We start from the raw sequence: 27,328 nt of genomic DNA on the forward strand, positions 1-27,328 counted from the left end.
CATAACTAAGCTATTTTAAAACTGGGCTGGACAGATTTCTAGGGAATGGATACTGTGAGTGGTAACTCTGCATGGGCAGTAGAATGGCTGAAAATACCCTTAGGAGTCTAACATTTGTGACTGTACCAAGGTAATGTGAGCTATACACCTAAGAGATTTTTACTGAAGGAAAAGTACATTAAACACAGAATTTCAGGGCTATGATTTGCTTTCTTCAGTCATTTGGGTATATCGCACCAAAGAAGAATCAGAAAGATGGATTTTTTTTACTGTTCCAAACCCCACATATCTTGAAAGAATTATGCACACTAGTCTATGGTTAATACAAATTTCAAAGAGAGACTATATAGCAGATCATACATAGGCATGCATCAATGCGGGTTATTTTATTTACTAACAACATATTATGTGACTGATGATGAAACTACTTAAACATCTTTTGGCATATGGAAAAAGCAACTAGACAAAGATTTTATAAATATATTGCATATTATTAATTGATTGATGCCAAACATTCAGACAGGATCCTAAACAACATTTGGCAATAAAATTTGCTAAAAGTCTAGTTCAGAAGAACATCTTGCATTCAGCTCCCATAGGGGAGTAGAAGAATAATAATAGTAGATAATAATAGTAGACATCTTGCCTAGTCTTTGCTACTTTCGTTTTGCATACATGAGCAAAAATAAGGTATTATCTAATAACAGTACACTAAATTATTTAGAATTGCTCAAAGTTACAGAAAGACAAAGAAGGAAAATTATTTTAATTTGGTCATTTTTTTCAATACAGGGAAGAAAAATTTATGATACATGAAATGCTCAAAAAAATCAAGTGAACCTGCTGTTTACTCTACAAAACTTATTTTGTTGCTATCAATGGCAATGACAACTGCATGTCAATAACTTCTTCATACATATATTTTACATGATACTAAACTCATTTCTTGAGCTTCTCTACATAAAAGAGACAGTTACAGACAAACATAGCAGAAGCGATACAAAAATTTCCATTATTACAGAATTCAATCTGGAAAACTTTCACTTATATTGTTGACAATTCTTTTTTACCTTTTTTGAGGGAAGAGTAAGTGATATTGTCGTCAATCAACAAGGTTACGTAGCTGGTCAGAAATATCAAAAAAAAAATTTAAATCTCCAAATTCTTATGACTAAAATTAAACATAGATAATAAGTAACTAGATCTGATTATCATCACACATTTTTGAAGTTTGCCTTTTTAATTAATTGGTAATTAACCTGGCAGGGAGAATTCTGGGTTCTAGTCCCTCCTACAAGAGCTTATGAGATACTTGTCATTACATCAGCCTTTGGACATCAGCCTTACAAGCATAAGCCAGAAAACTGGTTTCACACCTTCACAACTAAGTGCCTTAAATGCTAAGACAGAGACCAATCTTTCCATCCAGGTGAATAGCTAAGTATTCCACAGAAACAGCTTTGAAAGCAGAGCTATCAGGCACATAAGAACAGCAGAGGTGGTCTGAGTGTTTTTCCAGCAGGTAAAATTTTGAACCTCCTCGCAACAGGCAAAAAAATTTAAATTGAGTCTTCTACATCTTGGTTGTAATGTGTAAATGTAGGCACCTTCAGGACTGCGTTCTCTTTTGCTATTCTTTTGAAAAACTCCATGCTGTAGGAAGAGCTACAGAACTGACAGGCTCAGAACAGCTGAGAGGGTGAGAGACTGCCCTGAAGTGTTACTATGCTTTCAAAAGCATTTAAGACTGACCTGAAGTTTGTATAGGGTCCGACTTTTCCTTGCACACTGCCAATGTTTTCTCAAAAAACAGCTCTGCCCTGCAGCTCAGGATAGGATTCGGGCTGCTGTGGCAGTTCACTAGGGGAATGCATGCAAACTCCTTTATTCACACACACACACCCTTGAACCAGCTCACTTGAACCATAGCCTGGACCACAAGACCCTCCAGACTCTGCATGCAGACATAGACACCTTTACAAGTGTTCAGCTTGGGTCTTTCCAGCTGCTGGTCTCCTCCTACTTGCCAGGTAGTCCAGCTTGAAGCTTGCCAGCAGGACATTATACTCACACACAGAGAACACATGCACACCCACACTACTATTCTCAACCAGAAAATGGTTAGGAATAGAGTTTAGTAAGAACATAGAGCAGACTGCAGTGATCAGGCAGCCAGCAAGTTTGCTGACTAGCAGTGTTTCCACATGGATGGCCTTTTTCATACGCTCTGTTCTCCCCATTTCCCCATGTTTGTTCCCCAGCTCACCTTAATCCAGCTCTTTTTTTGCCCTTGTTTTCTTCCATGTCAACAACCCACCCCCGGCACTTTTTCCCCATTGCTCCCCATTTTGCCAACCATCTGTGAAATCCTGCCATTCTTCATGGCACTAACTGTGACTTTTGTTCAGCTGCCTACTCTGTTACTTGTTACAGAAAAATCTCAGGCCATGTCCAGCGGTTTCTCATGTTTCTCATGTCTCACCTAAACCTCAGGCAAGGACTAGCCATTTGCCTGCATACCTTAATAGATAAGCCTAACTGGATAGTGATAAGTGAATATACAAATAGGAGTACTGAGATCCCCTTTACACAGGTGCAAACGTGAGTTTTAAAAAAAGTACCTTGCTCACAAAAAAAGAGCAGGTTGTAGAGAATTATAATGTTGTTATGCCAATACATATGTGGAGCTTGATGATAGTCAGAGAGGAAATCTGTCAATTTAGCCTCATCAGAACAGAACTGTACAGGGTTCTTATATGAATAATAATGTGAAAAAAGGGAGCTGTGAGCCCTAAGAAAAACAGCAGTTTTCACATCACTGCCATGCCTTACTCTGATTTCCTGAGAAAAGAAACCTTAGCACCTCATTAAATGTGAGGTGGAGTTTCACTTTCTTCTTCTTGAATTTTTTTAGTAAATCACAATCTAGCAGTAAAAGCTTTGGCAGAGTATTACAGGGATGTATTTCCACTGTTATTATATTTCTAAAAAGTCAATATGTACCCATATTTCACTTTCCAATTTTTATTTTTTATTTTGTTTCATTAATTTACCATCTAACGCTCTAAAGATTTTATGACCACTATTTATATTTAGTGTCATGATGGAAAACTCACTCAGTTTTGCCTACATGACGTAGTAAATACAGCCCAGACTCCTGCCTCCCCTTGCCCTTGATCGGAAGGTTGGGAATCTACCAAATGAGCACTGCTTTGCAGCCCAGCAAATTAACAGTTATATCCTTTTCCAAAACAGTCATTGCCACTCTCAAGGTCATAGTCAACTGCAGTAGGCAACTGCTCAGTCTGTTTGCAAATGATTCATATCTCTTCTTCTGCAATCCATAGACTTGTCCATAGACATATCCTTTTAAGTTTCCCTAATAAAAATTTATCCTTACATTCTTTCACACACAACTATGTGAACAAGCACATATATGGGACTAGAAATAAAGAGAAACCTCCTTATAGAAAATTTAAGATATTCCTCCCTTTTTTCCCCAAACAAAATATACCTTAAGATTTTATGAAGGACATGCAACTTAGTATTTTACCATTCTTTTTCTCCCTGAAAAAAACAACAGTTTTAGAGACTTCATTCATAGTTGCTTTTCTGGATTTCCCTGGGGAAACTCAGCCACTTTTGGAATCTCACTGATAATTTCAAAGTAGAAGAAGAAACAGGTGTGTATGAAAGAAAAAAGTGATATCACAACTGATGTCACAGCCAAACTAACACAGGCCCCAAAAATGTCCTCCATTATCAGCTCCCTGAGCCTTCCCTATCAGCTCTGAGTCTTCCCTCTCAGACTCTCCTCACATTTTCTTGATGACAGAAAGTTTGCAAGAAAAAGGAGGCACTGATTGTTTTTATGGGATCTTCATATTTCAGTGTAGTTTTCAGTTTCACGTCAGATGTCTCATAAATCAGTGTCCTTGTCCCTGCTCCTTTTGTTTCAATCTGGGATTTACTAGGAAGTTTTCTGGAAAACTGCCCTGAAGGAAATGTAACATAAACAGGAAGACATCACTTTTAGTATCAAGATAAGTCAAAACAACAGAGTCTTGATGCAGTTCCTAGGAAACAGACAAAGATTCTTGTCTATTCATATTATTAGTCTATCCATTATTTTGCCTGGGGATGCTCAGGGTTCAGAAAACATCATGACACTTTGAGATTCACACATGGTGTTCTGAATTTTTAAATTATAGAATGAAACATTTAGCATGGTGATCAGTTTTGTCCTGAACTTCTCATTAAAATGGTACCTGTAAAACTTAAAAGAAAAAAAAAAAAAAAAATGAAAAAAACCTGTGAGGTAAACCAAAAATGTCTGCAGGATGTCTTTCTTATATATTGCTTAAAATGAAACAATGTCTTTCTAAGAACCACTGTCAAATACCTGTGGCATTTCTTGGTGTGGACAAGTGAATACAAAGCAGTTAAACAGAGCTGCTGTGCTTAGCCAGCAGAGACATTTTGGGGCAACACCTTGGGACTCCAATAGAATTAGTTTTTTTTCTCCATCAGGAAGGTCCCCACTCCTGTTTTGAGCAACACACATCTAGCAGGAGGTCGAGAGCAGTGGCACTGACAGGGAATCTAGTGTGCCATATGCTCTGCACTTTCTCGGGACTGTTTTGCAAGCCCATGTCCCCAAGTGAGCAATTAGTCATGTTTGTTGTTTCTGAGTCACTAACAAACCCACAATGCAAGAATGACTTACCTAGAATGAGTTCCTGATCCGCTCACACAGCAGCTAGGTGCCAGCTTTTTGCCAGGTGCTGTAGTCTACGGAAAGGGAAGACAGGTACTTAGCCTAAGCAAAGCAGATTTTGAAAAATGTAAAAGAGGTAAAAATAAAATCATATGTAATTGAACAATATGGGTAAGAGTATTAACATAAAAAAGAGGTAGTCAATTAATCAATCAGGTTTCAGATTTTAATATCACAAACAATAATTAAGCTCCTAATATCTACTATTTCAGCTGATACTGCGAAATCATTAAATCCACCAAGTTCCCACTGACCAGAATTAGTATTTCTTTGAGTTGTGGGTTCTGTTCCTGAGAATCAAGTTTTCAACACTGAAGCATACAGATTTTCTTAACTTCATTTTGAAAACTTTCCGCCTTCTCCTGTAATAATATTCATAACATTTTTAGGAGAAAAACAGAGACTTGGGACAACAGTGTTGTGTTTATTATTGCATGATTATAGATTTGAGGAGCTACAGTCTGCAAAGGACCATTGCATCATTTTGACTGTCCTGTCTGTCATAAATCTCAGATCATGAAATTTCATCTGATTTTCACTATATCCAACCTAACAGCTTCTATTTCATTCAATTGCACAGGACACCTTGTGTCTACATGTTGTGTGTGTTCATATAGAATTGTGCAAATGTTAAATAAGGTTTAACACTGGAGTGAGGGTATGGGTTGGCAAACAAGAGGATGGAACCCAATGATACCAGAAAATCTTTTCCAAGGGAGGAATTCACTTTAAGACAACACACTAGGATTTCTTTTTTCTCTAGATCAATGTTAATGGTAGGAAATTCAGTCTGAATTTTAATCTGAGCGCTAACTCAAAAAATGAGTAGATGGAAGCTAGTTAACTACAGTAGTGACTATGTTCCTAAGGGGCCTGCACACCTGCAATAATATGACTGCCTTGCTCTTTAAGGCTTCTCTCAATATAGGGCTGTCAGATATGTGGCTGAGTCACCACCCCTGTGGGTATTTAAAAGACATGTAGACATGGCACTTAAGGACATGGTTAAGTGGTGGACTTGGCAGTGCCAGGGCGATCTTGATCTTGATGATCTTGAAGGTCATTTCCAACCTAAAGGATTCTATGATTCTGTATGGATAGGTTGGATTTAATATTAGGAACAACAAGGATGGTTAAAGAAAAAGTAGAAAGAAGAGCTTAGTCAGAGAGAGGCTAAGAAAATAACTTTGGAGTTTATAGAAGTGGTTCTTGCTCATCCTTTTTTGCTCAGCTGAGCTTGTAGCACTCCTACAAGCAGCCAGGAGTAATGCAGCAGTCCAGTCACTGCTAAATCAGCCATGGCCCCACACACCTGCTGATACTGAAGACGATAAAATGATTTCTCAAGAAACTGGTTTTCCATTTGTGCAAGAGCGCATCTGAACTGTGCAAATGCCTAAGATTTCTAGTCTGACTTGAGCCCTAGAATGGGCCTTAACTAGAAACACAACTTGTGTCGGCCTCAGAAATGATGTTGCAGGAGGAATTTGTTTTACCTTAGCCCTTTCAAGCATCTCTTATCCCAGCATTTAATCCCTTGCTCACACTCTGCCTCTTCAAATATGTCCGTGTACAGGCCTCTAGTTTAACACTAGTACTGTCCCACCTTCTAGCTCCAAAACAAAAATATAGACTGCTGATATAAAGATGTACTTGTCATCAGTGAAGGTGTGACTATTTCTGATTAAACTTTTCCCTTAACTCACAGGTCCCTGGCCATATCCCTACAGTGCTAACTAAATAAAAGATTGCAGGGCTCCAATGTCAAGTGATACTGTTGGCTCACAGCCTCACGGCTTCACGCTAGCTCCTCCACAGATTTGTGCTGTGAATAGCTGCCTGGAGTGGTCCAGTCATTTCAAGCCAGAGAAGGAGATAACACATAAAGAATATGGACAAACTGAGATCTACTGCTTGATTTTGCTTTCTATTTTTCTTTTCTTTTTTCTTTTCTTTTTTTTTTCCTTTCCTTTCTTTTCCTTTCTTTTATTTTCCTTTTCTTTTTTCTTTTTTCTTTTTTCTTTTTTTTCCTTTTCTCTTTTTTCCCTTTTTTTTTTTTACCATAAAGCTATAACCCATGTGATTGAAACATAAACTTGACTAACCTTAACATGAATCAAAGTTCTTAAACCCACCATCAGACTTATTCCATACTATACCAAACAAGGAAGTTCAACACAGTCAAAACAAAGACATTTGGCAGGCAGGAATTACCCATATTTTTCAGTCTCTGCCCACTTCCAATACAAAGACTCAGTCTATGGATAGGGTTAAGGTTCAGAAAATAGAAGTTAATGAACTAAAGGATGTTTTTTCTAAAGATGTAAAGCATCTAAACCAGGAAGAGATCTTTAGTTTGCATCTCCCAGAACTATTAATTTTGAAGGCACCTTGCTTGAGAAAAAGTTATTCTTACAAATAAAGCTGTGGTTCTTGTTCAGTTAAGGATGATGCACTTTTCTGCCACATAGCTGAGATTCCGCTTCAAGATTTTATTCAGAACTAGTGTCCCATGCCATCAGAAGAAACAGCAAGTAGACTCAAGTCACCACCTATACTCATGAAGGGTCTCCAGCAATTACCTGTTTAGCACTAGACTTGTCCAACCTGTCTGTTACCAAACTAAAGTGTGCTCATACAAAGAGGCACCTGGCCTTAACTTAAGCTGTGGGCTACTCCTCAAAAAAAAAAAAAAATTGTGACAGTTTTATGCATTAACCCTAATCCTGAACTAAACCACCAAGACCTGTGCCCTAACAATGCCTAGTACTGGTTATGGCAGCTAGACCTGTGCCCTAACAATGCCTAGTACTGGTTATGGCAGCTAGGATTTAGGCTGATCACATTGCTCACAAGGTGCTAAGGTGTAAACATTTTGTACAAGTTATTCCAAACATGAACAAGAAAATCCTTTACACTAGTCCACACTTACAAATTCTCTTTGCATGTGGAAAAATTGGTAACTTATTGCAGGAATCTTTAAGTATATGCAAGTGCATGTGTATATGTGTGCACATATATTTGAGTGTATGAAAATTGTTTTGTTTCCTCTGTCAGAGCTAGGTGCTGTTTTGACCAAGTTTCCCACTGTGAAGGGTTTAAACTAAAGAATGTTAAACTAATGTACAGCCAAAATAATACCTCTGGTTTTGAAACCAAAATCCTGTCATCTCACCATTTCTGTCAACACCAACTGCTATACACCCCACCCCAAACAACTGGCATTACACTCTTTCCAGTCTAAAAGTATTGCGAAATATTTGACTCAAATTTGCAAAAGTGCTTAGGTGCTACATGCCAAGTAACTTCAGTTTCAGTGGGATTTTTAGGCATGCAGTGACTGCATAGAAACAACATACTGTAGCCCTCGGGTCAGGATGTGCATGGAAGTCTGTGTCTCAGCTGCTAGGGTGAGATGCCAGCCTCTTCTTGCCATACATGCATGCACATGTGCTTCTTTGGGGAGGGAGGAGATGGTCATGCAGGCTGAAAAGAAGCCCTGGGGCTTTGCAGCCAAGTGCAGAGCTAACAAACACTGCCATCAGGGCTACATGGTGTTCCATGCCTTCTCCACATAGCTGCCATGGGACCGGTGCTTAACAACAGCAAAGCACATGTGGGATCTGTTTTGGGAAGAAGTATGATTAGTACCTCTTGGACCCTAAGTCTGAGAGATAAAGAAGAGAACATGCAAAGAATTTTGTTTATCATGTAAAAATTGCAAGTGGCATCTGTTTAAAGATATTTAGATACTGAAAACTTTAAATGCTAACATATGAGACAATAAATCAAATATGATGTTCAAAGGTATAGTATAAAACCAGTTTACAGCGTGGCTACTGTCACAGAAATTGTGATGAATCTGTGTCTGTGCATAGACAAACATGTGATGCATGGCAAAACCTTTTTTACTGTTATTAATTTCTGTTCAGTTGCTTGTTTTTTACTTGTTAATGAACACAAAAATATAAAATTATTTTGGAGAGGAACTCTAATGTAAATTAAGCAAACAATTGTTTTTAAAATCCAAAACATATAAAGTATATATGTTTCTGCATACAACTTCCCACCATGTTTTGAAAATGTAGCAAAGCAAATGTGGTTTATACCTATATACTATGGCAGAAATCCAATAGTCATCTGCTGTTCACATTGCAAGAAAATGAGATCATTAAGGTCAGAAAGAACAGCTGCTTTAATTATAACACCCTGAGATATCATATCAAAGTTTTCATCATCTCGCACAAACTCTTAAGAACATACCCCAGGGATTCATTTCTATCATCCTGCTTTTTCTCGGGAAGGAGACTACACAAGTACACTCCCGAGCACTGGCTGCTTCGAGTGGTGTGTGATGCTGTGTAAAATAATTTTAGCCTAAGCTCAATAATACTAAGGCAACTATTATTAATCTAACTTTTACACCCTTTGTTCCTCCTTCTGTGGTGGCAGCAGTAGGGGAAGACATTTTTGACAGCTGGTAAGCTGCGCTGCAGGCTTGATGGTCCTGCTACCACACATCCCCATGGGCTCCTGCTCAGGAGTGCTCGGTACCCACACCTCCGGCTGGCAACACTGGTCTGCCCAAGGCACCCAAAGGTATCCCTTCTTTAAGGGAATGGCTACTTTGTGTTTTAACAGATGCTATGCTTCTGGTAGCGGAGAGATTAGAGGGACCATTCAACATTGAATCAGTCATGGATCCTATTGATGTCAAGATTTCTGAAGCCATCATGAACATGCAAGAAAACAGCATGCAGGTGTCGGCAAAGGTACTGTGTGAGTTGCACCTTCTCTGTTGCTGAATGTCACAAGCAGGGGGAAAACCACCTCCACCATTTTTCAGTCTAGACTTTAAGAAAGCTTGTCCAGACTACAAGAAATTGCTTTTGCTCGTTTGACAGCTTACCAGACTGCCCTTGAATCCTTCATCTAGTTAAACAAGCACAAAGTTTTCAAAAGGGAGTGGCAGGGAGAAAGGTACCATGTAGTAAACTCCAAATTAATAGATGTAAGATATTTAAGAAAAACAGAGTGCTGAAAATTAGTGGTAACTCTGTAAGCAATATCCTGCAGAGTATGCTTGGTAACTTCTGCTCATGTCTCATCTGTGATTCTCCATATTAACTTCCAAACACACTTTGATCTGTCTAGGTCAGGGAGAAGTACAATGTGTTTGAGGTGAATACACAAAATGTTCCATTTAACCTCCTTCAATAGCCACTCAAGGGAAATATCATTACATTGGACAGTCTGTGATTACAAGACCTCAGTTTGATAGAGTTTCATCTGGATTCTGACATGAAGATAAACAGAGGTAATGATACCAGCTTCCTCCTTTCCATTTTTAGTGTGTGTCTGTATACACAGATCACCACCACCTCTGAACCTCATGTTAATAAGATCCTTCGAATTCAGCAGCAGGTGTTCCTGAGCTAATAGCCAACAATTAATGGCTCTTCCTTAATAGTCATCAGTGCACTGAGGCTCAAAATCTGAAGTCAGCAGTTTGCCATGTTCTCTGCATTAGTAGTTTCTTCTTCGCATTGATCTCTCAGTAGTGAGGTGCTGGCTAGACGGCCATCTGAGCCAGTGGATTTCCACTGCTTGAAAGGAAGCTGCTGTTGCTGGGAAAAAATGTGGGGACAAAAGGCAGGAGGCTGAGGTTAATATTCTTCCTGCCAACCCAAAATTAGATGCTTTTTATGGCCCCAGTGCTGCAGGTGGCTCATGATTTCCTTCAAGATGCTTTTTACTTTCAACCTACTTGAAGTTACTAGGATTTTAAAAGCAGTCCATTCTACACAAAGAGACTTTGTTCTGGCAGCAATGATCAAGGCATTTGACAGGCAAATTCTGTCAAATGTTTTGGGAATTAAAAGCTAACTTCAGCAAACTCAGCTCTTACCTCAAAAAACGAAACAAAAAAATATTTGCACTGAAAACTCACCCAAGGCTCAGGTGTATTTCATTTTCCTTTTTACTTGCTTGACTCTCAGTTTTTCCATTAGTTGAGAGGCTGCATCCTCTGCCAGAGTCCAATGACATCTTGGCACAAGCTCATCTCACTACTCGTTTGTAGCAGAGCAGACTGTTTCTCCTGTCCCTCAGAAGTATTTTATTTGCTGTAAAGATTAATAAATCACAGCAATTCCATTTGCAATGTAAAGGTTTTCCTCTAAGAGAAACTTTAGCCAATATTTTTTAAAATCTTGAGAAACAAAAATCAAATTATATCAGTGGAATTTAATTTACTATTTTTTCATAGATAACAGAGCTGTCTATACTTGAGGGGTCTTTGTATACTTCTGTGTAGACCATTATTCTCCTGAAATGTGATTTCTTTGTTTTCCCAGGTTATATCTAACTTCTTTTCAGATCCTAAAACATTGAAATGTTTTTTTCTTAAAGAAAAGTATAAGAAGGCAAAGAGTGTAGGTTTAGTGCTGTATTCTCCTATGTCATGTCAGATCTGTAGAGATGATATATGAGCAGACTTCAAACCAGTCATCTGTTGTCTAATTTTTTCCCCCCTTATACATACTGACCACTTAGAGCTTCAGTGAAAATGACAGATACTTTGCCAGATGTAATGGGGTGCATGGAATGCAATTGCAGACCTAATGTAGGAGAAAAGCCATGCTTGTCAATTATTCTGAGATGCTGCTCAGAAAGCTTCAGGCAAGGTGTCGAAATCACGCTACTTTCTTCAAACAATTTTGTATCTTGCATTTGACTGTACCCACTGAAAATGTGGTGACTAGGAATCACATCTATTTTCCCACTAGTCAGTCTGCGCATTTTTACAATGGGAAAATGACGATACACTAATAATGTTATGCCTGCAATACTCACATACACAGATTATTTTTCACCACTGACATGCAGCTTTTTCTACCTAAAAAATGGGTTGATGTCTGAGAGGAAGCTATATGCTGTATTCAGTACAATTTGGGGCCATTTTGTATAATTTTTTTTCACTTTTAAAAGGAATGGAACAAATGAAAACAGATTCTTCCTCAAGGACCTCTCACTATCTCACCCTCTTCGCAGGCAGAAGACCCAGAGTTCATTTAATCCAAAATCCATCCCTTTCCTCTTTCAAATATTTATATAAAATTGTCTTATTCCAAAAGTCATTCACATTAAATTGCACTATCAATTTATCTTTGTATCACAAAATGATGTTTTGTATTATACCAGCTGCAATTATATATTGAAGTTTATCTGAAAAAAACCAAAGTATATTTGATATAACACATTGACTGTACATTACTGTGCATATGGAGGCAAAATTAAGTGAGCAACAATATATACCTTCCAACATAGTAAGTGTATAAAAATAAGTAAGAATGCATGCTTTTATCTGAATAATGAAGTTTTCCATTTTAGACATCAGAAGAAAGATATATCACGGACTTTCCTAGGTCTCTGGTTTTATGGTATGTCCCTCCATTCTTCACTTGATGTAGTACTGAAGCTTTTGCCCAACATCTTTTTCCTATAAATATGCACCCCTATTCAGCACTATTCTTCTGAGAAATAGTCTTCATGGTTACAGTTACACTAATAAATAAAAGGGGGACAAGGACCACTGTCTGATCTTGAGGCCAAAGTGTCACAGCCTGATTCATTTCTACACTGCTGAGAGCTACCTTCTCTGGAGCTTTCATTCTGCCAAAAGCAAGTTGAAGCAGTCCATAAAAAAGCCAATGAGTTAACAATTAATCAGTGCAGGGAGTCAGGGCTTATTGCTCGAGTTCACGCCTTCTCTTTCCTTTCCTTAGAAGACACAAACCCTCCGTCTACCACTCTTGATGGCTGTACATCAATATTGAGACAGAGAATTATAGAGGTGCCACCTGTGCCTCCTCTATCTTTGTATTTCTGACCAAGGACATACAGACTCAGCCACATCCCAGTACCTGTCCCTGCACAAAATGCAACATCTCTGTTCCTAGGCCATTAACTTTTCTTCTTTATGTACTGATTGTGGTTGATTCTTTTAGTAGAGTTCACATTAACCAGGTACTAGTATAACGTTAAGATACTCCATCCTGAGGCTGGAATCTTTCTCTGTTTTCTTAATATTTCTCTGCAGTTTATATTCAGCACTGGCTGTCTAGAAAGTCTGACCACAAATCTCTAGGCTTCACAAGCTGCTTACCTCGTGTGGCTGTCATGTCCCTGAATGACAGCCACCCGAGGTCCTTATCGTGCCTCAGGGAAAGTCCTGTTCCTGACAGCTGCAATATCTGGGGATGCTTTTCAAAAAGGACCAGTGGTCTAGAAAGACAGACCTCCATGCCTTTCTGCCAGAGGAATCTATGTGTTCTGAATCAGACCCAAGTTTCCCTTCTCCAGAAATGGCAAGGACTGAAGATCAACAAAACCAGTTTCCATAGCTTCATCATCTAACACCTGCAGCCGTTCTGACAGAATACCTTCTGCAAACCAGATCACACAGAGTGCAAACACAATCGGTCTGGGCTGCCTGAGGTGCCTCCCAAGACATCGGCACTTTGTAAGAGTGGGCTTTACAATCCGGGTCTACCCAGACTTCAGTGGTGTTCCCTGAAGATTGCCTCTGGTAGAAAGGTTTCAATAGATTTACCTTGGGTTTCTCCTGATAATGTCTGAGACACATTATCTTCGCTATTGAAATCTCTTTGCTGTTTGCCAGTGACACTTCTTTGGTATTTGAACATTATAGTGCCAAACTCAGTGCTCACCAACAGCTTGTTAATTTCTCAGGTAAAAGTTTCATATTCTGTATATTGTTTCCCATGGCTTAGTTCATATCTAAGACTTAGTCATAGCATATGTTTACCTTATTCTTATTTTCATCCTCCGTGAGCTAATTCAGGGAGTCATATTCAGAGAGTCGTAACATATAAATGCTCGTTTCAGTCTTTGCCAAAGCAAACACATTTTGGGGGCCCTCACAATCTTCCCATAAGGCTGTCAGTACCACTACCTTTGATTCCTGCTTCAAGTCAGAGAGTAAATCCTACATCAGTTCCATTTTAACAATCTGAATGTTTACTAGTTGACATCTGCATAGATTGCTCATTCACAAGACGTGGAGGAAAACAAAAAACAGCAGAAAAGATGTTATAACATCCATTTTTCTTCAAAATTGAGAAAACTCCTAATCTGGTGGCATCAGCATAATTGTGTCTTCATTGACACTCAAAAGACAACATACTGGACTATTTTCTGCATTTTAAAGAGTCTGGTTCTATACAGATATGTTTGGCTGCTGTAAGTGTCATTTGGCTGTCATGCCAAGATTTTTCCACTTTCATAAAGGCTATCCCATAACTTAAGTGTCCCCTTAGTAAGTTTTAAATCTACTTTTATCTGAGCTGATGGATGTGCCATTTTAACCTATAGATATATGTTCCTTTTTGGCAATTACTTCAGCTAAAAGGATGAATGAGCTCCATGACATAGCAGACTACCTATGCATTATTTATAAGGAGGAAATCTTCATAAAACTACATCCAAGGTTCTTCTTAAAATAGCCGCTGAGTTTCATATTAACAAAACCTCTTCATTTATCTGTGTTCTTTCCAGAGCTCTGTGCAGGAAAAATATAATGGCATTTTAGGAAAAAATCAATGTTATTCTATCTGAAGATGAGAGAGAGTCAACAGAGCAGAGTCATACAGAGACACTCAATAGGAAACACTGAGCACTAGCACATGTCTAAATAACAGTATGACTCAAGGCTTCACAGAAAACAAACTCTTTCTGCTGGGATTCAAATCTTTGAGTTCTCCTGGGAAAAGGATTCTTTTTATTCTTTTTTTTTTTTTACAGTATCTATGTCCTAGTCCTGAAGTAGATACCTCCATTTAGTCAGCTTGATAGATGTAATTCTTCACAGTCTCTGTTGACTTGATCTTATGTCTTGGTTTATGTCCCTGACCATAAAGGTCTGGTGCTCTTTGTGACACCCTAGGATATCCCATTTGAGCTTTAGCTGCAGTTCAGTGGGGAATAGTCTTCTGTAAGACAGTCTTAACAGATGTCTCAGATATTCCAGGACATCACAACTATTATAGATGCTGATGTGCGAGCAACTGAAGGGAACTTTTGATCTCTGCTGTCTAAAAATAAAGGTTAGATGTTTAGCTTAAATATAGCCACTTACATGTACACACCTAAATTTACGTTTCCTAATTTCAAATGGAATCCCTTCTCTAATTTCAGATTAAATTGACTGCACCAATTATATATAAAATGCAATTTTTTAAAGAGAGTGGATTTATGCTGCCAACTCACAGCATACATCATGAAATACCTGAATATTTTTCCAGAAATTGCTCAGTATCTTTGAGTAGCTTTGTGAAGAAAGTATTTCATGTGCTGCTTCTTAAGAAGCATTTGTTAATGTTAGGTATCAGCCTTACATTTTCTGTTCTGTCAGTTAATACCTGGATGCAAATTAGAAAACATCTCTTTTGCACTCAGAATTCAGTTACTGGATATTGTACCCTTACTGCATTTCTGCCAGGTCACTTAAGAAGTAAATTATTTCTTCTGTGATGTAAAAATTGCAATCTAATTTCCATCTCTATTATTGTCTGGCTGTATGCAAATTTGTTCATATAAAACTACTTGCTACAACTATTTGTATGAAGATAAATGCCACAAAGTCTGTTTTTTTCCAGTATGTCCTAAGAAAGATGAAATATAAGTTGTGTAGGTTCCCAGTTACTTCACATGGCCATGCAAGCAGCCTAACAGTCACACACTGTGAAATTTAAGGAGAAGATGCTGCACCCTCACTTCCCTTTCCCCTGAGAGTCAAGTTGCATGTTTCAGATAATTGTCACTTGTCTTTGTAAGCAAATACCCAATTGCTTAATTGACTAAATGGGATGTCATACATATCTAAGCAAATGGCTATATTTCTGCACATAACTTATCTTCAGTCAGAAATATGAGTAAACTTTTGTAAATATAACTGATTACTCCAACATATATATTTAGTCCTTTAAAATGTATAGTATCATACACAATCATGTATAAATCCTGAATATTAATCTTAGCTGAATTTTCTTCACAGAGGAAAAATAAGATCCATTCCTACTGAAAAATTTAGAACTTTACAAGCTAAAATCATCTCACTGCGTTGATTAAATGAATTTATTGTTCAGTACTCCTCATGACTAGGGAGGCTAGAAACTCTTAAAAAAATCTTTCAGATATTCTCAAACCAGACCAAGCAGTATCCCACTCATAAATTAAAAATCCCAATGGTCATACAACAGCTGACTTGCTAGACTTTAAGCCAAAACAGACATGATGATTGGACATAACTTTAGTATGAATCAGTTTCTTTCAGCAAATTCTGGATTGTTTGGGACCTCTATATTAGCATTGGGAAACCTAACTAAGAGCCAATTGTAATATAGCCTGAAAGCAATAAAGGTCACGCCATCCATGGCTACTTCAAGACAGAACCACTTAAAGCAGAAAATCTAAAGGTCTAAAAGTGAAACATGAGTCTTTTTGGTCACTGGCTCACAACATAGCTTGTTGTTTATTGACCACAACAAAAGTAATCTGGCCCTATAAACAAGACACAGCACCTGCACAGGATTTTTCAGCTCCACAAAGCTCATTCAGACAGCTAGTTTTTGTCTGGCATGAGGGTTTTGTAAAATATATCTTACAAGAAATTCTGATATTTAATTTTTTTTCTTTTGAATGGAGGCAAAATGTTGAAACAGCTGAAATACAATGGTCACAAAAAATAAAAAATATTCCAGAACTGAAAAAGTTGGTATGAAGACAAACTAGGACCCTATGTCATGACAGCACTTAAAAATTCAGCTCTTGAATGTTCTACCTCTTTTCAGCCGAGTAACTTCTATGACAGTTCCTCTGGGATATATACTTGATATCCAGTAGTCAAGTGCCCTCTGTGTCCTTTAGTATCCACCAGATACATGCTACTAAAACTTTTTTCTGAATAGAAGTATATGAAAAATTTCATAACCCTGAACATTATTTTTTACATGTAGAAAACAAACACACTAGCAGAAAATAATTCTCACTACTGCCCACTCAATATGCCTCACTCCTCTTCTAGGGAGAGACTGGTAGGGAATAAGAAAGTTATCCAGTATAAAACCATTCTATCGTTGACATTTTCTCTGAGACTACAAACAAAATTACAAGGTAGGAAGAGTTGTGGGTAGGGATTATGAATGAGCTGTGATTCGGGGTAAATACCACATTTTAACAAAAACTAAAACAATTACCAACTAAGTCCTGCCACAAAGGACTTCCTTTTGCTCATTCTCTTCCTGGAAAGACAGCAATTAAAATGCTTTCAGATGTGAACTTCTTACAATAATCACCTTCCTAAATTAAGGAGGTTTTAAGGTTCCTATATGTTTTTATACTGTCACCAATTAATTAATAATGATTAATTATTAACCTGAGTTTTAATGCAGGGCAAGTGCTGAATTCACTAGTACCAAAATGTCAATCAAAGCTGTCTTCAGATATATGAAAGAGAGAATAAAGAGGCTACAAAATACCAGCTTCCCTTTTTTTATAATTTTCATATAACCTACAATGTCTTTTTCAGGTTTTTCAAGGATGTGGCCAGCCTAAACCAGCACCTGCCCTGAGATCTTCCCGTTCTGTCCCTGAAAACTTCAATACCAGGTTTAGACCATATAACCCAGAGGAGCGACCTACAACTGCTGCTGGCACAAGTTTGGATAGGCTGGTAAGGCAAAATATATTCCATTTTTTAATCAGTAGAAATTACTTGGTAATATAGTAGAGGAGTAGTAATCTGACAGTTTTTTTAGTAATTTCATAATCACTCTATATAGTTTCTATGCCAGCTGTTCCAGCATTCAATTCTTTGTTTTCTCCATTGGAAATGGTACAGAATTGCATTGTAGGAGAACAATATGACTCAGGTTTTATGTATTAGAAATTTTAGAAGAGAATAAGCTCTTTCCTGGAGGCCAAAAAACATTTGAGGCATGGCAGGTACTTTGCAGTATACATTCTCTTTGAAAAGTGTTTTACAGCAATATTTCTTAATTTTTTCTTTTATTTAAAATGTTTTTAATGTATTAAAGCAATTTTTAGAAGCTAGTTCTTTGACACATAAGCTTGTAAAAGCATATTGATTCATTCCACTTTACTTAATTATAAAATTACCACTGCTTTACTTCCATCCATCTCAAAAAATTGACTTTTATCAGTTAAAACTTACAGTGATCATTAATCTTGCTTTATTTAGTCAATCATTTTGAAAACAAGACTTCAACATAAGATTATTTTCTTTACTACCACTCATTGGATTCACATTTCAGACTTCGATGTTCCTGCTATTTATACCTCTATAGATTTATAGTGGGCTAATTATTATAGCTGTTAATACTGTCTCAGCAATCATCTTGAGGTAAAGCCAATGAGCAAAATTAAAGAGCTGCAAAGCATCTAAATCAAAACAGATTGGATCACACACCTGCCACTTGCCGAGCTTATTGCCGAACACTTGCACAGCATCAGTCCGTCGCTCTGTCTTACTAAAGAAAGTCGTACTCAGGGCTGTAGCAAGAGCAAGGGGAGAGGAGTCACAGCTGGAAACAGCCACCGTTAGTTGGGGGAATGATGTTTTCATGAGCTGCACTCCCGCTGGGTGCCAGGCAGCTGCTGGCCGTGCTGGGGCACCAAAATGTTTTGCTATGGTTCTGATCACAAGCCTAAAATACCTAGAGGTTTCTCCGACACACAGCTTAAATCACTGAGCGAGAACCTGAATGTACTAATTCAGATAAGAACCTGGGTATCTTCTTGGCACCATCGTTCAGCAAATTCATTTGACGATCACAGCAGTCTTGCACAGTGCCAGTCTTCCCAATTGCCTCTATCTGTGCTCTATTCTATCCATCTATTGTATTCTGTCAATCTTCACGGCAATTCAACTGGAAAATAACATGGCATTTCTAGTCAAGAAATGGGATTACCCTGTAGCAAACTAACGTTTGTTAATTTTCTGCTCATCTAGAAATTGTATAGCCTCATTATCCTACAAGGAGAAGCAGAAAAGATGTTTACCTCCATTGTATACTTAGGTCTTTCTACCACAGCAGGTTCATAACCCAGTGTAGCATCGCAGGCTAAAAATCTGGCTGGCAATATTCAATCCCTATTTGACGGGATCTTAATTTTACCCTTTCATTTTAGATTCAGAGAACCAGCCCTTGTGTATTGCTCAGTGCAGAGGCCTGGATCTTAATCTAGAATTAGCCAAGTGAAATGGAAGGTCACCAAAGCCTGCAGGTTTCAAACACATTCTGTCAAAGCTAAAAGTTGCAAACAGAGGAAGTGGAAGGAAGAACATCAAAAGGAAGGCTGGTAGTACTGTTCAGCTTGGATTACTCTCCTGTTATAAGAACAGCTGAAGGATTTTTGCAATGAAAAAGACAGATTTAAGAGTCGTTCCATATTGACATAAGGACAATACTTCTAAACACATCAATATCCTTTTTAAACTACAAGCTTCCAAAATACTGAGAAGCATCCTGAATAAAGCAGAGATGTGTCATATGCTTCCAGACTTTAAAGGCTGTAACTAATGAAAATTGCCAATGCAGATAATCCTTCATAACCCCTATTACTTGTAGACTTTCAAAGTGGAACTTGTCTTTGACTTTAACTAGGTATGTTTGTGCATTATTTCATAAAAAATAGGGAATTCAGCATTGCTGCTGTTACTTTACAAAGTATTCAAGCCAAATACCTGTTTGTTTTTCTTGCTGGTGATATTTAAAATAACTACTATTTATGATCTGTTAGTGATGAGCATTGGTATCAAATCTATCTCCAAATGTCAGTGATGCATGGGTTATCTCCTTTTGGGCTGAGACCAGCAGTCCCTCAAGTGAGAGATGGCCACTGACCTCAGCTGGAGTGAGGAAAGGCTGCTTATGTGGATTAGAGCAGAAGGCCTTGTTTCAGAGCTGTAATCCCTTAGCAGCACTTGGGAAAGGTCACTGCCTGCATCTCACACTAGCTTGGGTAATTTTCTCCAGAAGGATATAAATGCTGCACTCCTGCCTCACAGGAACACCTTTCAACCTGCCTGCATTAGATCCTTGGCATTTAATGTGCTGAATCATTCCCTGAATCACACATCTCTCTTCATTAACTATAGACAGAGCCTGGAGGACCAGCTTCATTCAGATCCTCCTAACCATTGCATTGTTAACAGGACGTAAGGAGATCCCACTCACAGCAGTTTTCCAGTCTGCACACCGACCATTTTCTATTGCTTGCTTAATACAAACGTACAGTAATATTAGCATTTTGATAGTAGTGTCAAACTGTTAAAGCCCCTTTTGATTATTATAGATATAACAAATCTTTCCTTATGAGTCAGCTGACTGTTCAGTGTTACATTAATGCTTTTAGAAGTCTATTCTGGAGTCTGTATTCATAAAACACTGTCAGACCACTTAACTTTAAACTGTCATCACAAAGTACAAACATGCAGTTATGTAAACCTCCAAAGAAGTGACAAACAGTTCTGCTTCCATCTGTCTTTGACAGTATGTCCTCAGAAGAGACAAAGTTTAGAAAATATTTCCTCTGCATCTCAGTCTTCCACAAACATGTAGTATATCTGTACCATTTTTTCTTTACTCCTGCTTATACCCCTATTTATAAGCTTAAATCAGTTGAGCATATTTTAGCAGATGTGTTGCACAAAGCAGCCCTCATAAGAAGCCTACACTGAAATCACCAGGTACTGAACCCATCTAAGAAAGTGTTCCTTCATCTTTGCCTGAATTTATGTGATTAATCTAGCTATTCCATTCCAAGAGGAGAGGAAATGGTTTCCCTGTGTTATTGTTATAGCTGTAATCAGTAACACTCAATAAATAAGAGATAGATCAAAATAGATTGTGATAAATGTGAAAAAAAATTTAAATATCCCCCGAAAGCAATGGTATAACTGGTTTAAAATGCATCAGATGTATTTAAGAAGTTACACAGAGCTTGAGAGAGTTGTCCAAGTGTGGGTGTAAAGCACCATCTAAGACATCAAAGAATATCTGACACATGCAGCAGCAGGTAATGGTACAGGACTAGAGGAGACCAATATACTTCTGGAGCAGTTGTGGGGAGCTGAGTAGAACATGCTGCAGCAGCTTAAGCAATTAAAGATAGAATTCAGTCACATCTTCACAGTACAGGGCCTAAGTCAGGCTCTTTCTGAAGTCAATGGACAGAGACATACATCTTTGGAGAGTGATTCACCCCATCTGTCACAGATTAGGAAAGGAAAGGCTCAGCTGAGATAACTACATGTAGATATGCAACACTGAGATGCCTCAGAGTATCTAAAACACATAATTGAGCTGGCAGATAGGAAAGTAATTTGGGATGCTCATGCCCTCCTGGACTAGCAGTTGAAGGCAGGGTAGAAGACCCTAGAGGATGCCTACTATGTGGCATCCAAGTGGGAGAACAGAACTGAGCCCCAGCTATCCTCTGCAGGTCTCTCTAAGTGGAATTCAGCTACGTAAACATAGTCACCTATTTGAGATGCCTAGGCTCTTCAAGATGCCCAAATGTGAAAAAGAAGTTACAGGAGACCTAGCTGGAAGTAAGATGGAATACCTCAGAGCTCTTAAATTCACTTGCTATGCCTGTATTTAGGTGACTGGATTCCACCCTATTTCTCTACTGACTGTAACAGAAGCAAAAAATGAGGACTTTTCTGATCCATATAGATACCTATAACCAGTTGTCTAGATTTGAAATCTAGATGACTGTAGTTTTTATTGTTAACAGAGAGAAGTAAAGGTCTTCATTCAGTTGTCTAAACATAGGTTTAGGCAATTGAATTGAGATCAAATATTTCTAAAGCATGACTCATCTCATCCTAAAGTATGTTTAAACAGCTCAGAGAAATCATTCCATGTCCCTGTACTACAAAGTGCCAAAAAGTGACAACCTTAGTCTAGGCATCTAGCAATTCCATCTAAAGTTCAGTAAGATAAATACTGTCAGAAATTAAATAATTTTAACGAACTGAGCTCAGCTGCTTTTGTGGAGCATGATCTAAAATTTCTCATTTAAAATCAACTGCTTATAAAGACTCTTTATCTTCTCTGTGGTTGCCTGTTTGGTATAACCTGTGGTTTATTTTGTTTTGTTTTGTTTGTTTTTCTGTTCTCTGAATCTGTTTCCCTCTTGCTTCCCAGAGGACTATCTGGAGGACAATGCAACATGGTGTAAGCTTTGGTATTCTTATTCTTCACCTTCATTCCCATTTGTCTTTGTACAATGCTGGGCAAAACACTTAAGTTTCATCTTCACCATCTTTACTTTGTGTGTGTGTTGTAGGCTAAAATGCTAGCAGTTCTTCCTGTAATTTTGCATTCTGGCTGATTTAATTCTGCCCAGCCCTTGCTGCTGGTTCCTTCCAGTATTTTTCTCCCACCTCAAGGACAATGCCTCACCCCCAGAAAGGAGCACATGAATTCCCTCAGAGAACTAAGAGCTGGCATTAAGAATCCTCGTGGTCTCAGACCCAGCATATGCATGTGCAGCAGTGCAGACACGGTGGTGGCATTTAGCTCTGGGTCTTGTGCCCTGAGACAGCACTGGAGTGATGGAAACAAGCTCCCAGGCCTTCCTGGGCTCACTGCCTAGAATTGTCCCTGTCTTGCTGTCTGATCTTAGGGAAACCACTGAGCTTCTCTGTGGGAGCTTGATGAAGTACATTCCCTTACGCTTTCCAGCTTTGTAAGTTTTTGCGGATGTTAGAGGTCACGGGTTTCAGACAGAAGGCCTCCTCGGCAGGGCTCAGCACAGCCCATGGGGAAGGCAGGAACGCAGCACCACACAGATATGTATCATCTCACTTGTGAAGTACCTCAAAGCATTTAGCTGGGACTGCTTCTTAACAGAACTAATTAGTCTACAGGGAGCACCATGCTGATAAAGCCATACTACCTCCTGCGTTTGAGCTGCCTCAAGTACCTCTGTATCCACCACATCACTGTACGGCACAGTGCTGCCTTAAATCAGCTGGAATGTCTCCCAAGAACATACTGCAGCCTGACCTGGCTGGACGTGTATAAAATAATTCCACATTTTCTTTCAGAAGGACATGGAAGCTTTCATGATTTTCCACAAGGGAGCTGATGCACTATTAACCATATAATACATAATGCACATGCCTACTATGGAGATAGGCAACTGAGAAATTGGCCATGGCATTTTGCAAGTGATTTACATTCGAGTACAGTATAGCAGCTGCATAGATAAGTGGATGAGCGTGCACCCAGTCTGAAAAAGAAAACCTCTCATGCTCTTTACCGTGTGGAGGGGAATATATTGTGTCACATTTTGTAGGAAAATGTTCTTTTACCTTCCCTCCTGCTCTCCTTAAAATAAAAGTAAATAAAGTCTCAATTTCCATGACTAAAAGACCCTGAAACATTTTTTTAGGAATAAAGCGGGATGTATTTTAAGTGTCCATTCAGTCATACTTTAATAATTTTTTTTATTACATTGTGTAATGATTTTTGTTACAATAAAAAAATGCAATAGTGACCTAAGAAATCTGTTGTGAACACTTCCTTCCCAGTGCTCCAAAACTACATAAAGTAGAAAATATGATTAAAATAAAAATTTAATCTGCTTTGCATTTTAGCTATAAAAGACTAAAATTAACAGGACAGTGTACTATGGACAAGGATCTGAATTGCCCAGGGAATCCTCTGGGGCACTCCTGAAAGTGGAGTTTATGTTTCAGTTTTGTTAGAATCCATTTAGTCCGGAGTCTAGAAATATTAAATATATGCAGTGGTAGCACAATTTTCCTGAGATAGGTTGCTTATTCTCAACATATTATTTCTCAAGAGGTCCTAGAATAAAATCCAGTAGGTATAAATCCTACAGGGTTTTAAATACCGAGATTAATTTTTCAAACACTTTCTACATACAGAGGTCATAGGGAAAGATATAAACATTAAGCTGTAAAAGACTTCATGGCTCGGGAGGTTTTGGTCACACTCTTAGGAGTGAAGATGACAGGCTCATGCAGGTGTTTTAGAAGCCACTGATTCCCCCAGGCTACTCCCCCCTGCAACACTTAGATGCTGTGCTCTTGGACATGCCATTTCACCCCGTGTGATGTTCATCAGCAGGTAACTCCTGTAAAATGTAAGGTGTACAGCTCCTCCCGTTTTAGGTTTTGTGTGTTTAAACAGTCCTGTTTCTTATTAGCTGCCTGGATACAATACACACAATGAATAAATATGTTTTACAACATTTGTCGTGGTCATTTGGTGTCAGATTTAGGATTTGCTTGGTTCTCCAAAAATAGGTGTTTGCTTAGTGTCAAGTTTTATTCTCTGTTCCTGTCACAGCAATATCTAAGTAAGTTTAAGTCTGTGTGATCGCTTTTTCCCTCGTGGTCAATATCAGTTTCAGATGGCAAAAGTGGATGAATGATGGTGGCTGTCAGAACCCTCCTGGGAGACCTGCCAGAGTCCAGTTTTTAAAAACAGCAATATTATTCCATCCACCAAGTGAATGGTTCTGCGTGCTGCTGTATCTGATGCATTGCATTCCTAATGTGTGTGAGGTGGTTATTTAGAAAGAGTTTTATTACAGCGGTTACCTCTGTCTTCAGGTGGAATGGGTCTGCCTGCTGTTCGGATCCTGCTTAGTATAAGCAAGGAAAGACCATTTTCCAACAGTAACAGGAAGGGCAGATCTCTACCTTAATTAGTTATGCAAAAAAATGCACAATCTTGATTACCATGCAGTGTCTGCCTTACCTGAAGAGTGAGGTGTTGCCTGTCTTAATGAACACAGTGCCTGCTTGAACATCTTCTAAAAATGTACCTGTTAGTACTAGTTGAACTTCCTTTACCTGATGTGTGTGAAGACCCACTGAGAGTCATCATCCCATTTCCAGGAAAGTCTTAGGGGTATGGCTGGTATTATGTATCCCTGTTACAGAGCTGGGGATTACAAAAGCTGTAGGCAGAATGCACTCCTGATTACTAGACTTGTCTGCACACATTAAGGCAAAGAAATGGCATAGTCATGGGTCTTCAGTTGCTGTACATTGAGAAATTATGTGATTCCACATATGTGATCACATGTGTGATATGAGCTTGGGTATTAGGGTCTGAGCTATCACCTCATTTCTCCGCTAATTTATGGAGAGAATTAGGCACCTCCTGACCTTGCTTAAAATACCCATTTGGAGATTACACAAATCTGAATTACCCTCTGAATTACCCATTTCACTCCACTGAGTATGAAGAGAATCTGGATGATTACCTCAAACATCCAAATTGTAGATGTCTAAATGTAACCGTAATGCTAGCCTTTGGAGTTAGGCTCTAGGAATCAAATCCGCACAAAGGTGATTTTGGTCTATAAAATATATTGACAGATAGTTCCAATCATACTTCTAATCATACTCATCATTGAGGTATCATCAGGTACTTAGAAGGGTGGGTAATCTCCAACAAAAATAGTTCATTCAGAAGCTGCACAAGTTTTATTTGATGGCAATTCCCCCTTGTACATCTGGATTAAAATCCACTTTCTTTCATTTGATGTTTTAACCTCTGCTCAATAAAGACTAGGGGGGGGTTTTCCAATATACAGAAAGTTTGTATTATCAGCCTCTGGAAGATGAATCCAAGCAGGAAATACATCAACACTGCTCTTTCAGCTGAAAGATAGATCACATTTCATTTCATATGTCTGTGCACAAATCTGCGCAGAAGGAAAAGTGAATTCTTAATGTTCTTGTTAATGCTAAAGAAAGATAGTGACTGTATAAGCATCCCTTGCACTTTAGCATCTTGACATGAAATTAAAAGAAAAAATATGGTTTAAAAATTGGTAGCAGGGCTTGTGTACCCACTTGTTGTGCATAAACTGCTCATTTAGATGATTCCAAGTAACATGACAGTAACAATGACTGACTACCTGCCTGGAAGGTGTTGAACTGTGATGAATTCTTGCATTGTTAATGTGAGTACAATCAACAAGTTCTAAGTTTCCATTAAAAAATGATGTGTAATATACCACCAGTTCATTTACCACTAGAGAATTAGAGGGACCTTTTATGAAAATGACTACAGACCTTAAAATGCCTTTTCAGAATCAAAGTGAGCTGTGCACAAGTGTGGATACCAACAGAAAGTTTCAAGCTTTGGTAATTTCTGAATTAATTGCACATAGTGATTCTCACTCTCCAAAGAGAAATATGTGTCATACTTTACTGGCAATTAGTTTTCTCCACCCTTTTGCAGCTTTTTTTTTTTTTTTTTTTTTTTTTTGCTAGACTGCAGCACAGGACACTGCCAGAGCAGGAGTGTGCAATGTCGGACTCCACTTATAACAAATAGTAGGTTACAGCAGACTGAAAGCTCATTTCCCAAGCCAAACATCTCCTACATTTTGCTTTTGTTGTAATAGACAGAAATTGACACTTTATCGACTTTCATGTGTATTACTAATGGTGAGAGGGGAGGTAAAATACAGGGACTAAAAAGGTTTACCTTCATACAAATAGTGACCCTTTTGTGAACTTCCTTTAGTCAAAAACAAATATTTTACATTAGGAAAGATTTCCTGTATTTTCATCCTGGTTTTATCTCCCATACCCCAATCATATCTAAGTACCAGCTGAGGTTGTTGGGATAGCAATACTTCTATAATATAAAATTATATATATAATATATTATTTATATAGATATAATATGAAATAATATCTTAAAATATAATATGATAATAATAAATAATATAATAAATAATACTTCTATAATATTAAAAAAAATATAACAGCTGCCTGTAAACAGCAAAGCTTGAGTGGCTAGTTACAGACAGTCATTGACGGGAAGGCCAAGATGTTTGATAATACTGGGGAAGGAGGAAGGAAAGGATTCATCATATCTAATTTTATCCATCATCAATTAAAGGTTGTGCATCTGTTAGCTGACCCAGCAGCACTTTTTGGATCCTAAGTCTGGGTGTAAGCCCAGCATCATCACAACTCCACATCAGGGCAAGATGCATTGCTCCCATATTATCACTCCAGATACTTAGTCACCATGGAAAATAGGACAATACCTGCAAGATGCTTCGGCAGATCCTACTCTGGGCACTGGTGTGTACTGAAGTACACGGTAACAGCAAACTCCAGCTATAGGATTAGGACTTAGTAGCATGGACTCCCTCCACATCTGGTTAAGAAAACAGGCATTTTTGGAGCATAATTCCCAGTCTAATGTAGACATCTGTCAGAGACTGCATGAATAGCTCCCTGGAAGTGCCAATTTTTCTATGTCAACTATAAAGAACTTAGGCTTGGCAAGATACTTAGCTTACAGAGGCTAAAGCTGAGTTAGATTAACCCTTGCTGAGCAACCAATACATGACTTCTCCATGAATAGCCCTATTGAAGTGAACATGACTGAGGCTATTAGAATTTAGGTCTTAGGTGTACTCACTGGAGAC

The 27,328-nt window shown here is 38.3% G+C and overlaps 1 protein-coding gene across 1 annotated transcript in view; it reads left to right on the forward strand.

The window, feature by feature from the left end:
- Positions 1-27,328, forward strand: part of GPC6 (glypican 6) — a 770,432-nt gene that overhangs the window by 686,815 nt on the left and 56,289 nt on the right. The window contains exons 5-6 of the mRNA XM_040584160.1: positions 9,419-9,549; positions 17,388-17,531. Coding sequence (XP_040440094.1) covers positions 9,419-9,549; positions 17,388-17,531 — 275 coding nt within the window. The remainder of the gene's footprint in view (positions 1-9,418; positions 9,550-17,387; positions 17,532-27,328) is intronic.

This window comes from Falco naumanni, chromosome 2, assembly GCF_017639655.2.
Source record: "Falco naumanni isolate bFalNau1 chromosome 2, bFalNau1.pat, whole genome shotgun sequence".
NCBI lineage: Eukaryota > Metazoa > Chordata > Aves > Falconiformes > Falconidae > Falco > Falco naumanni.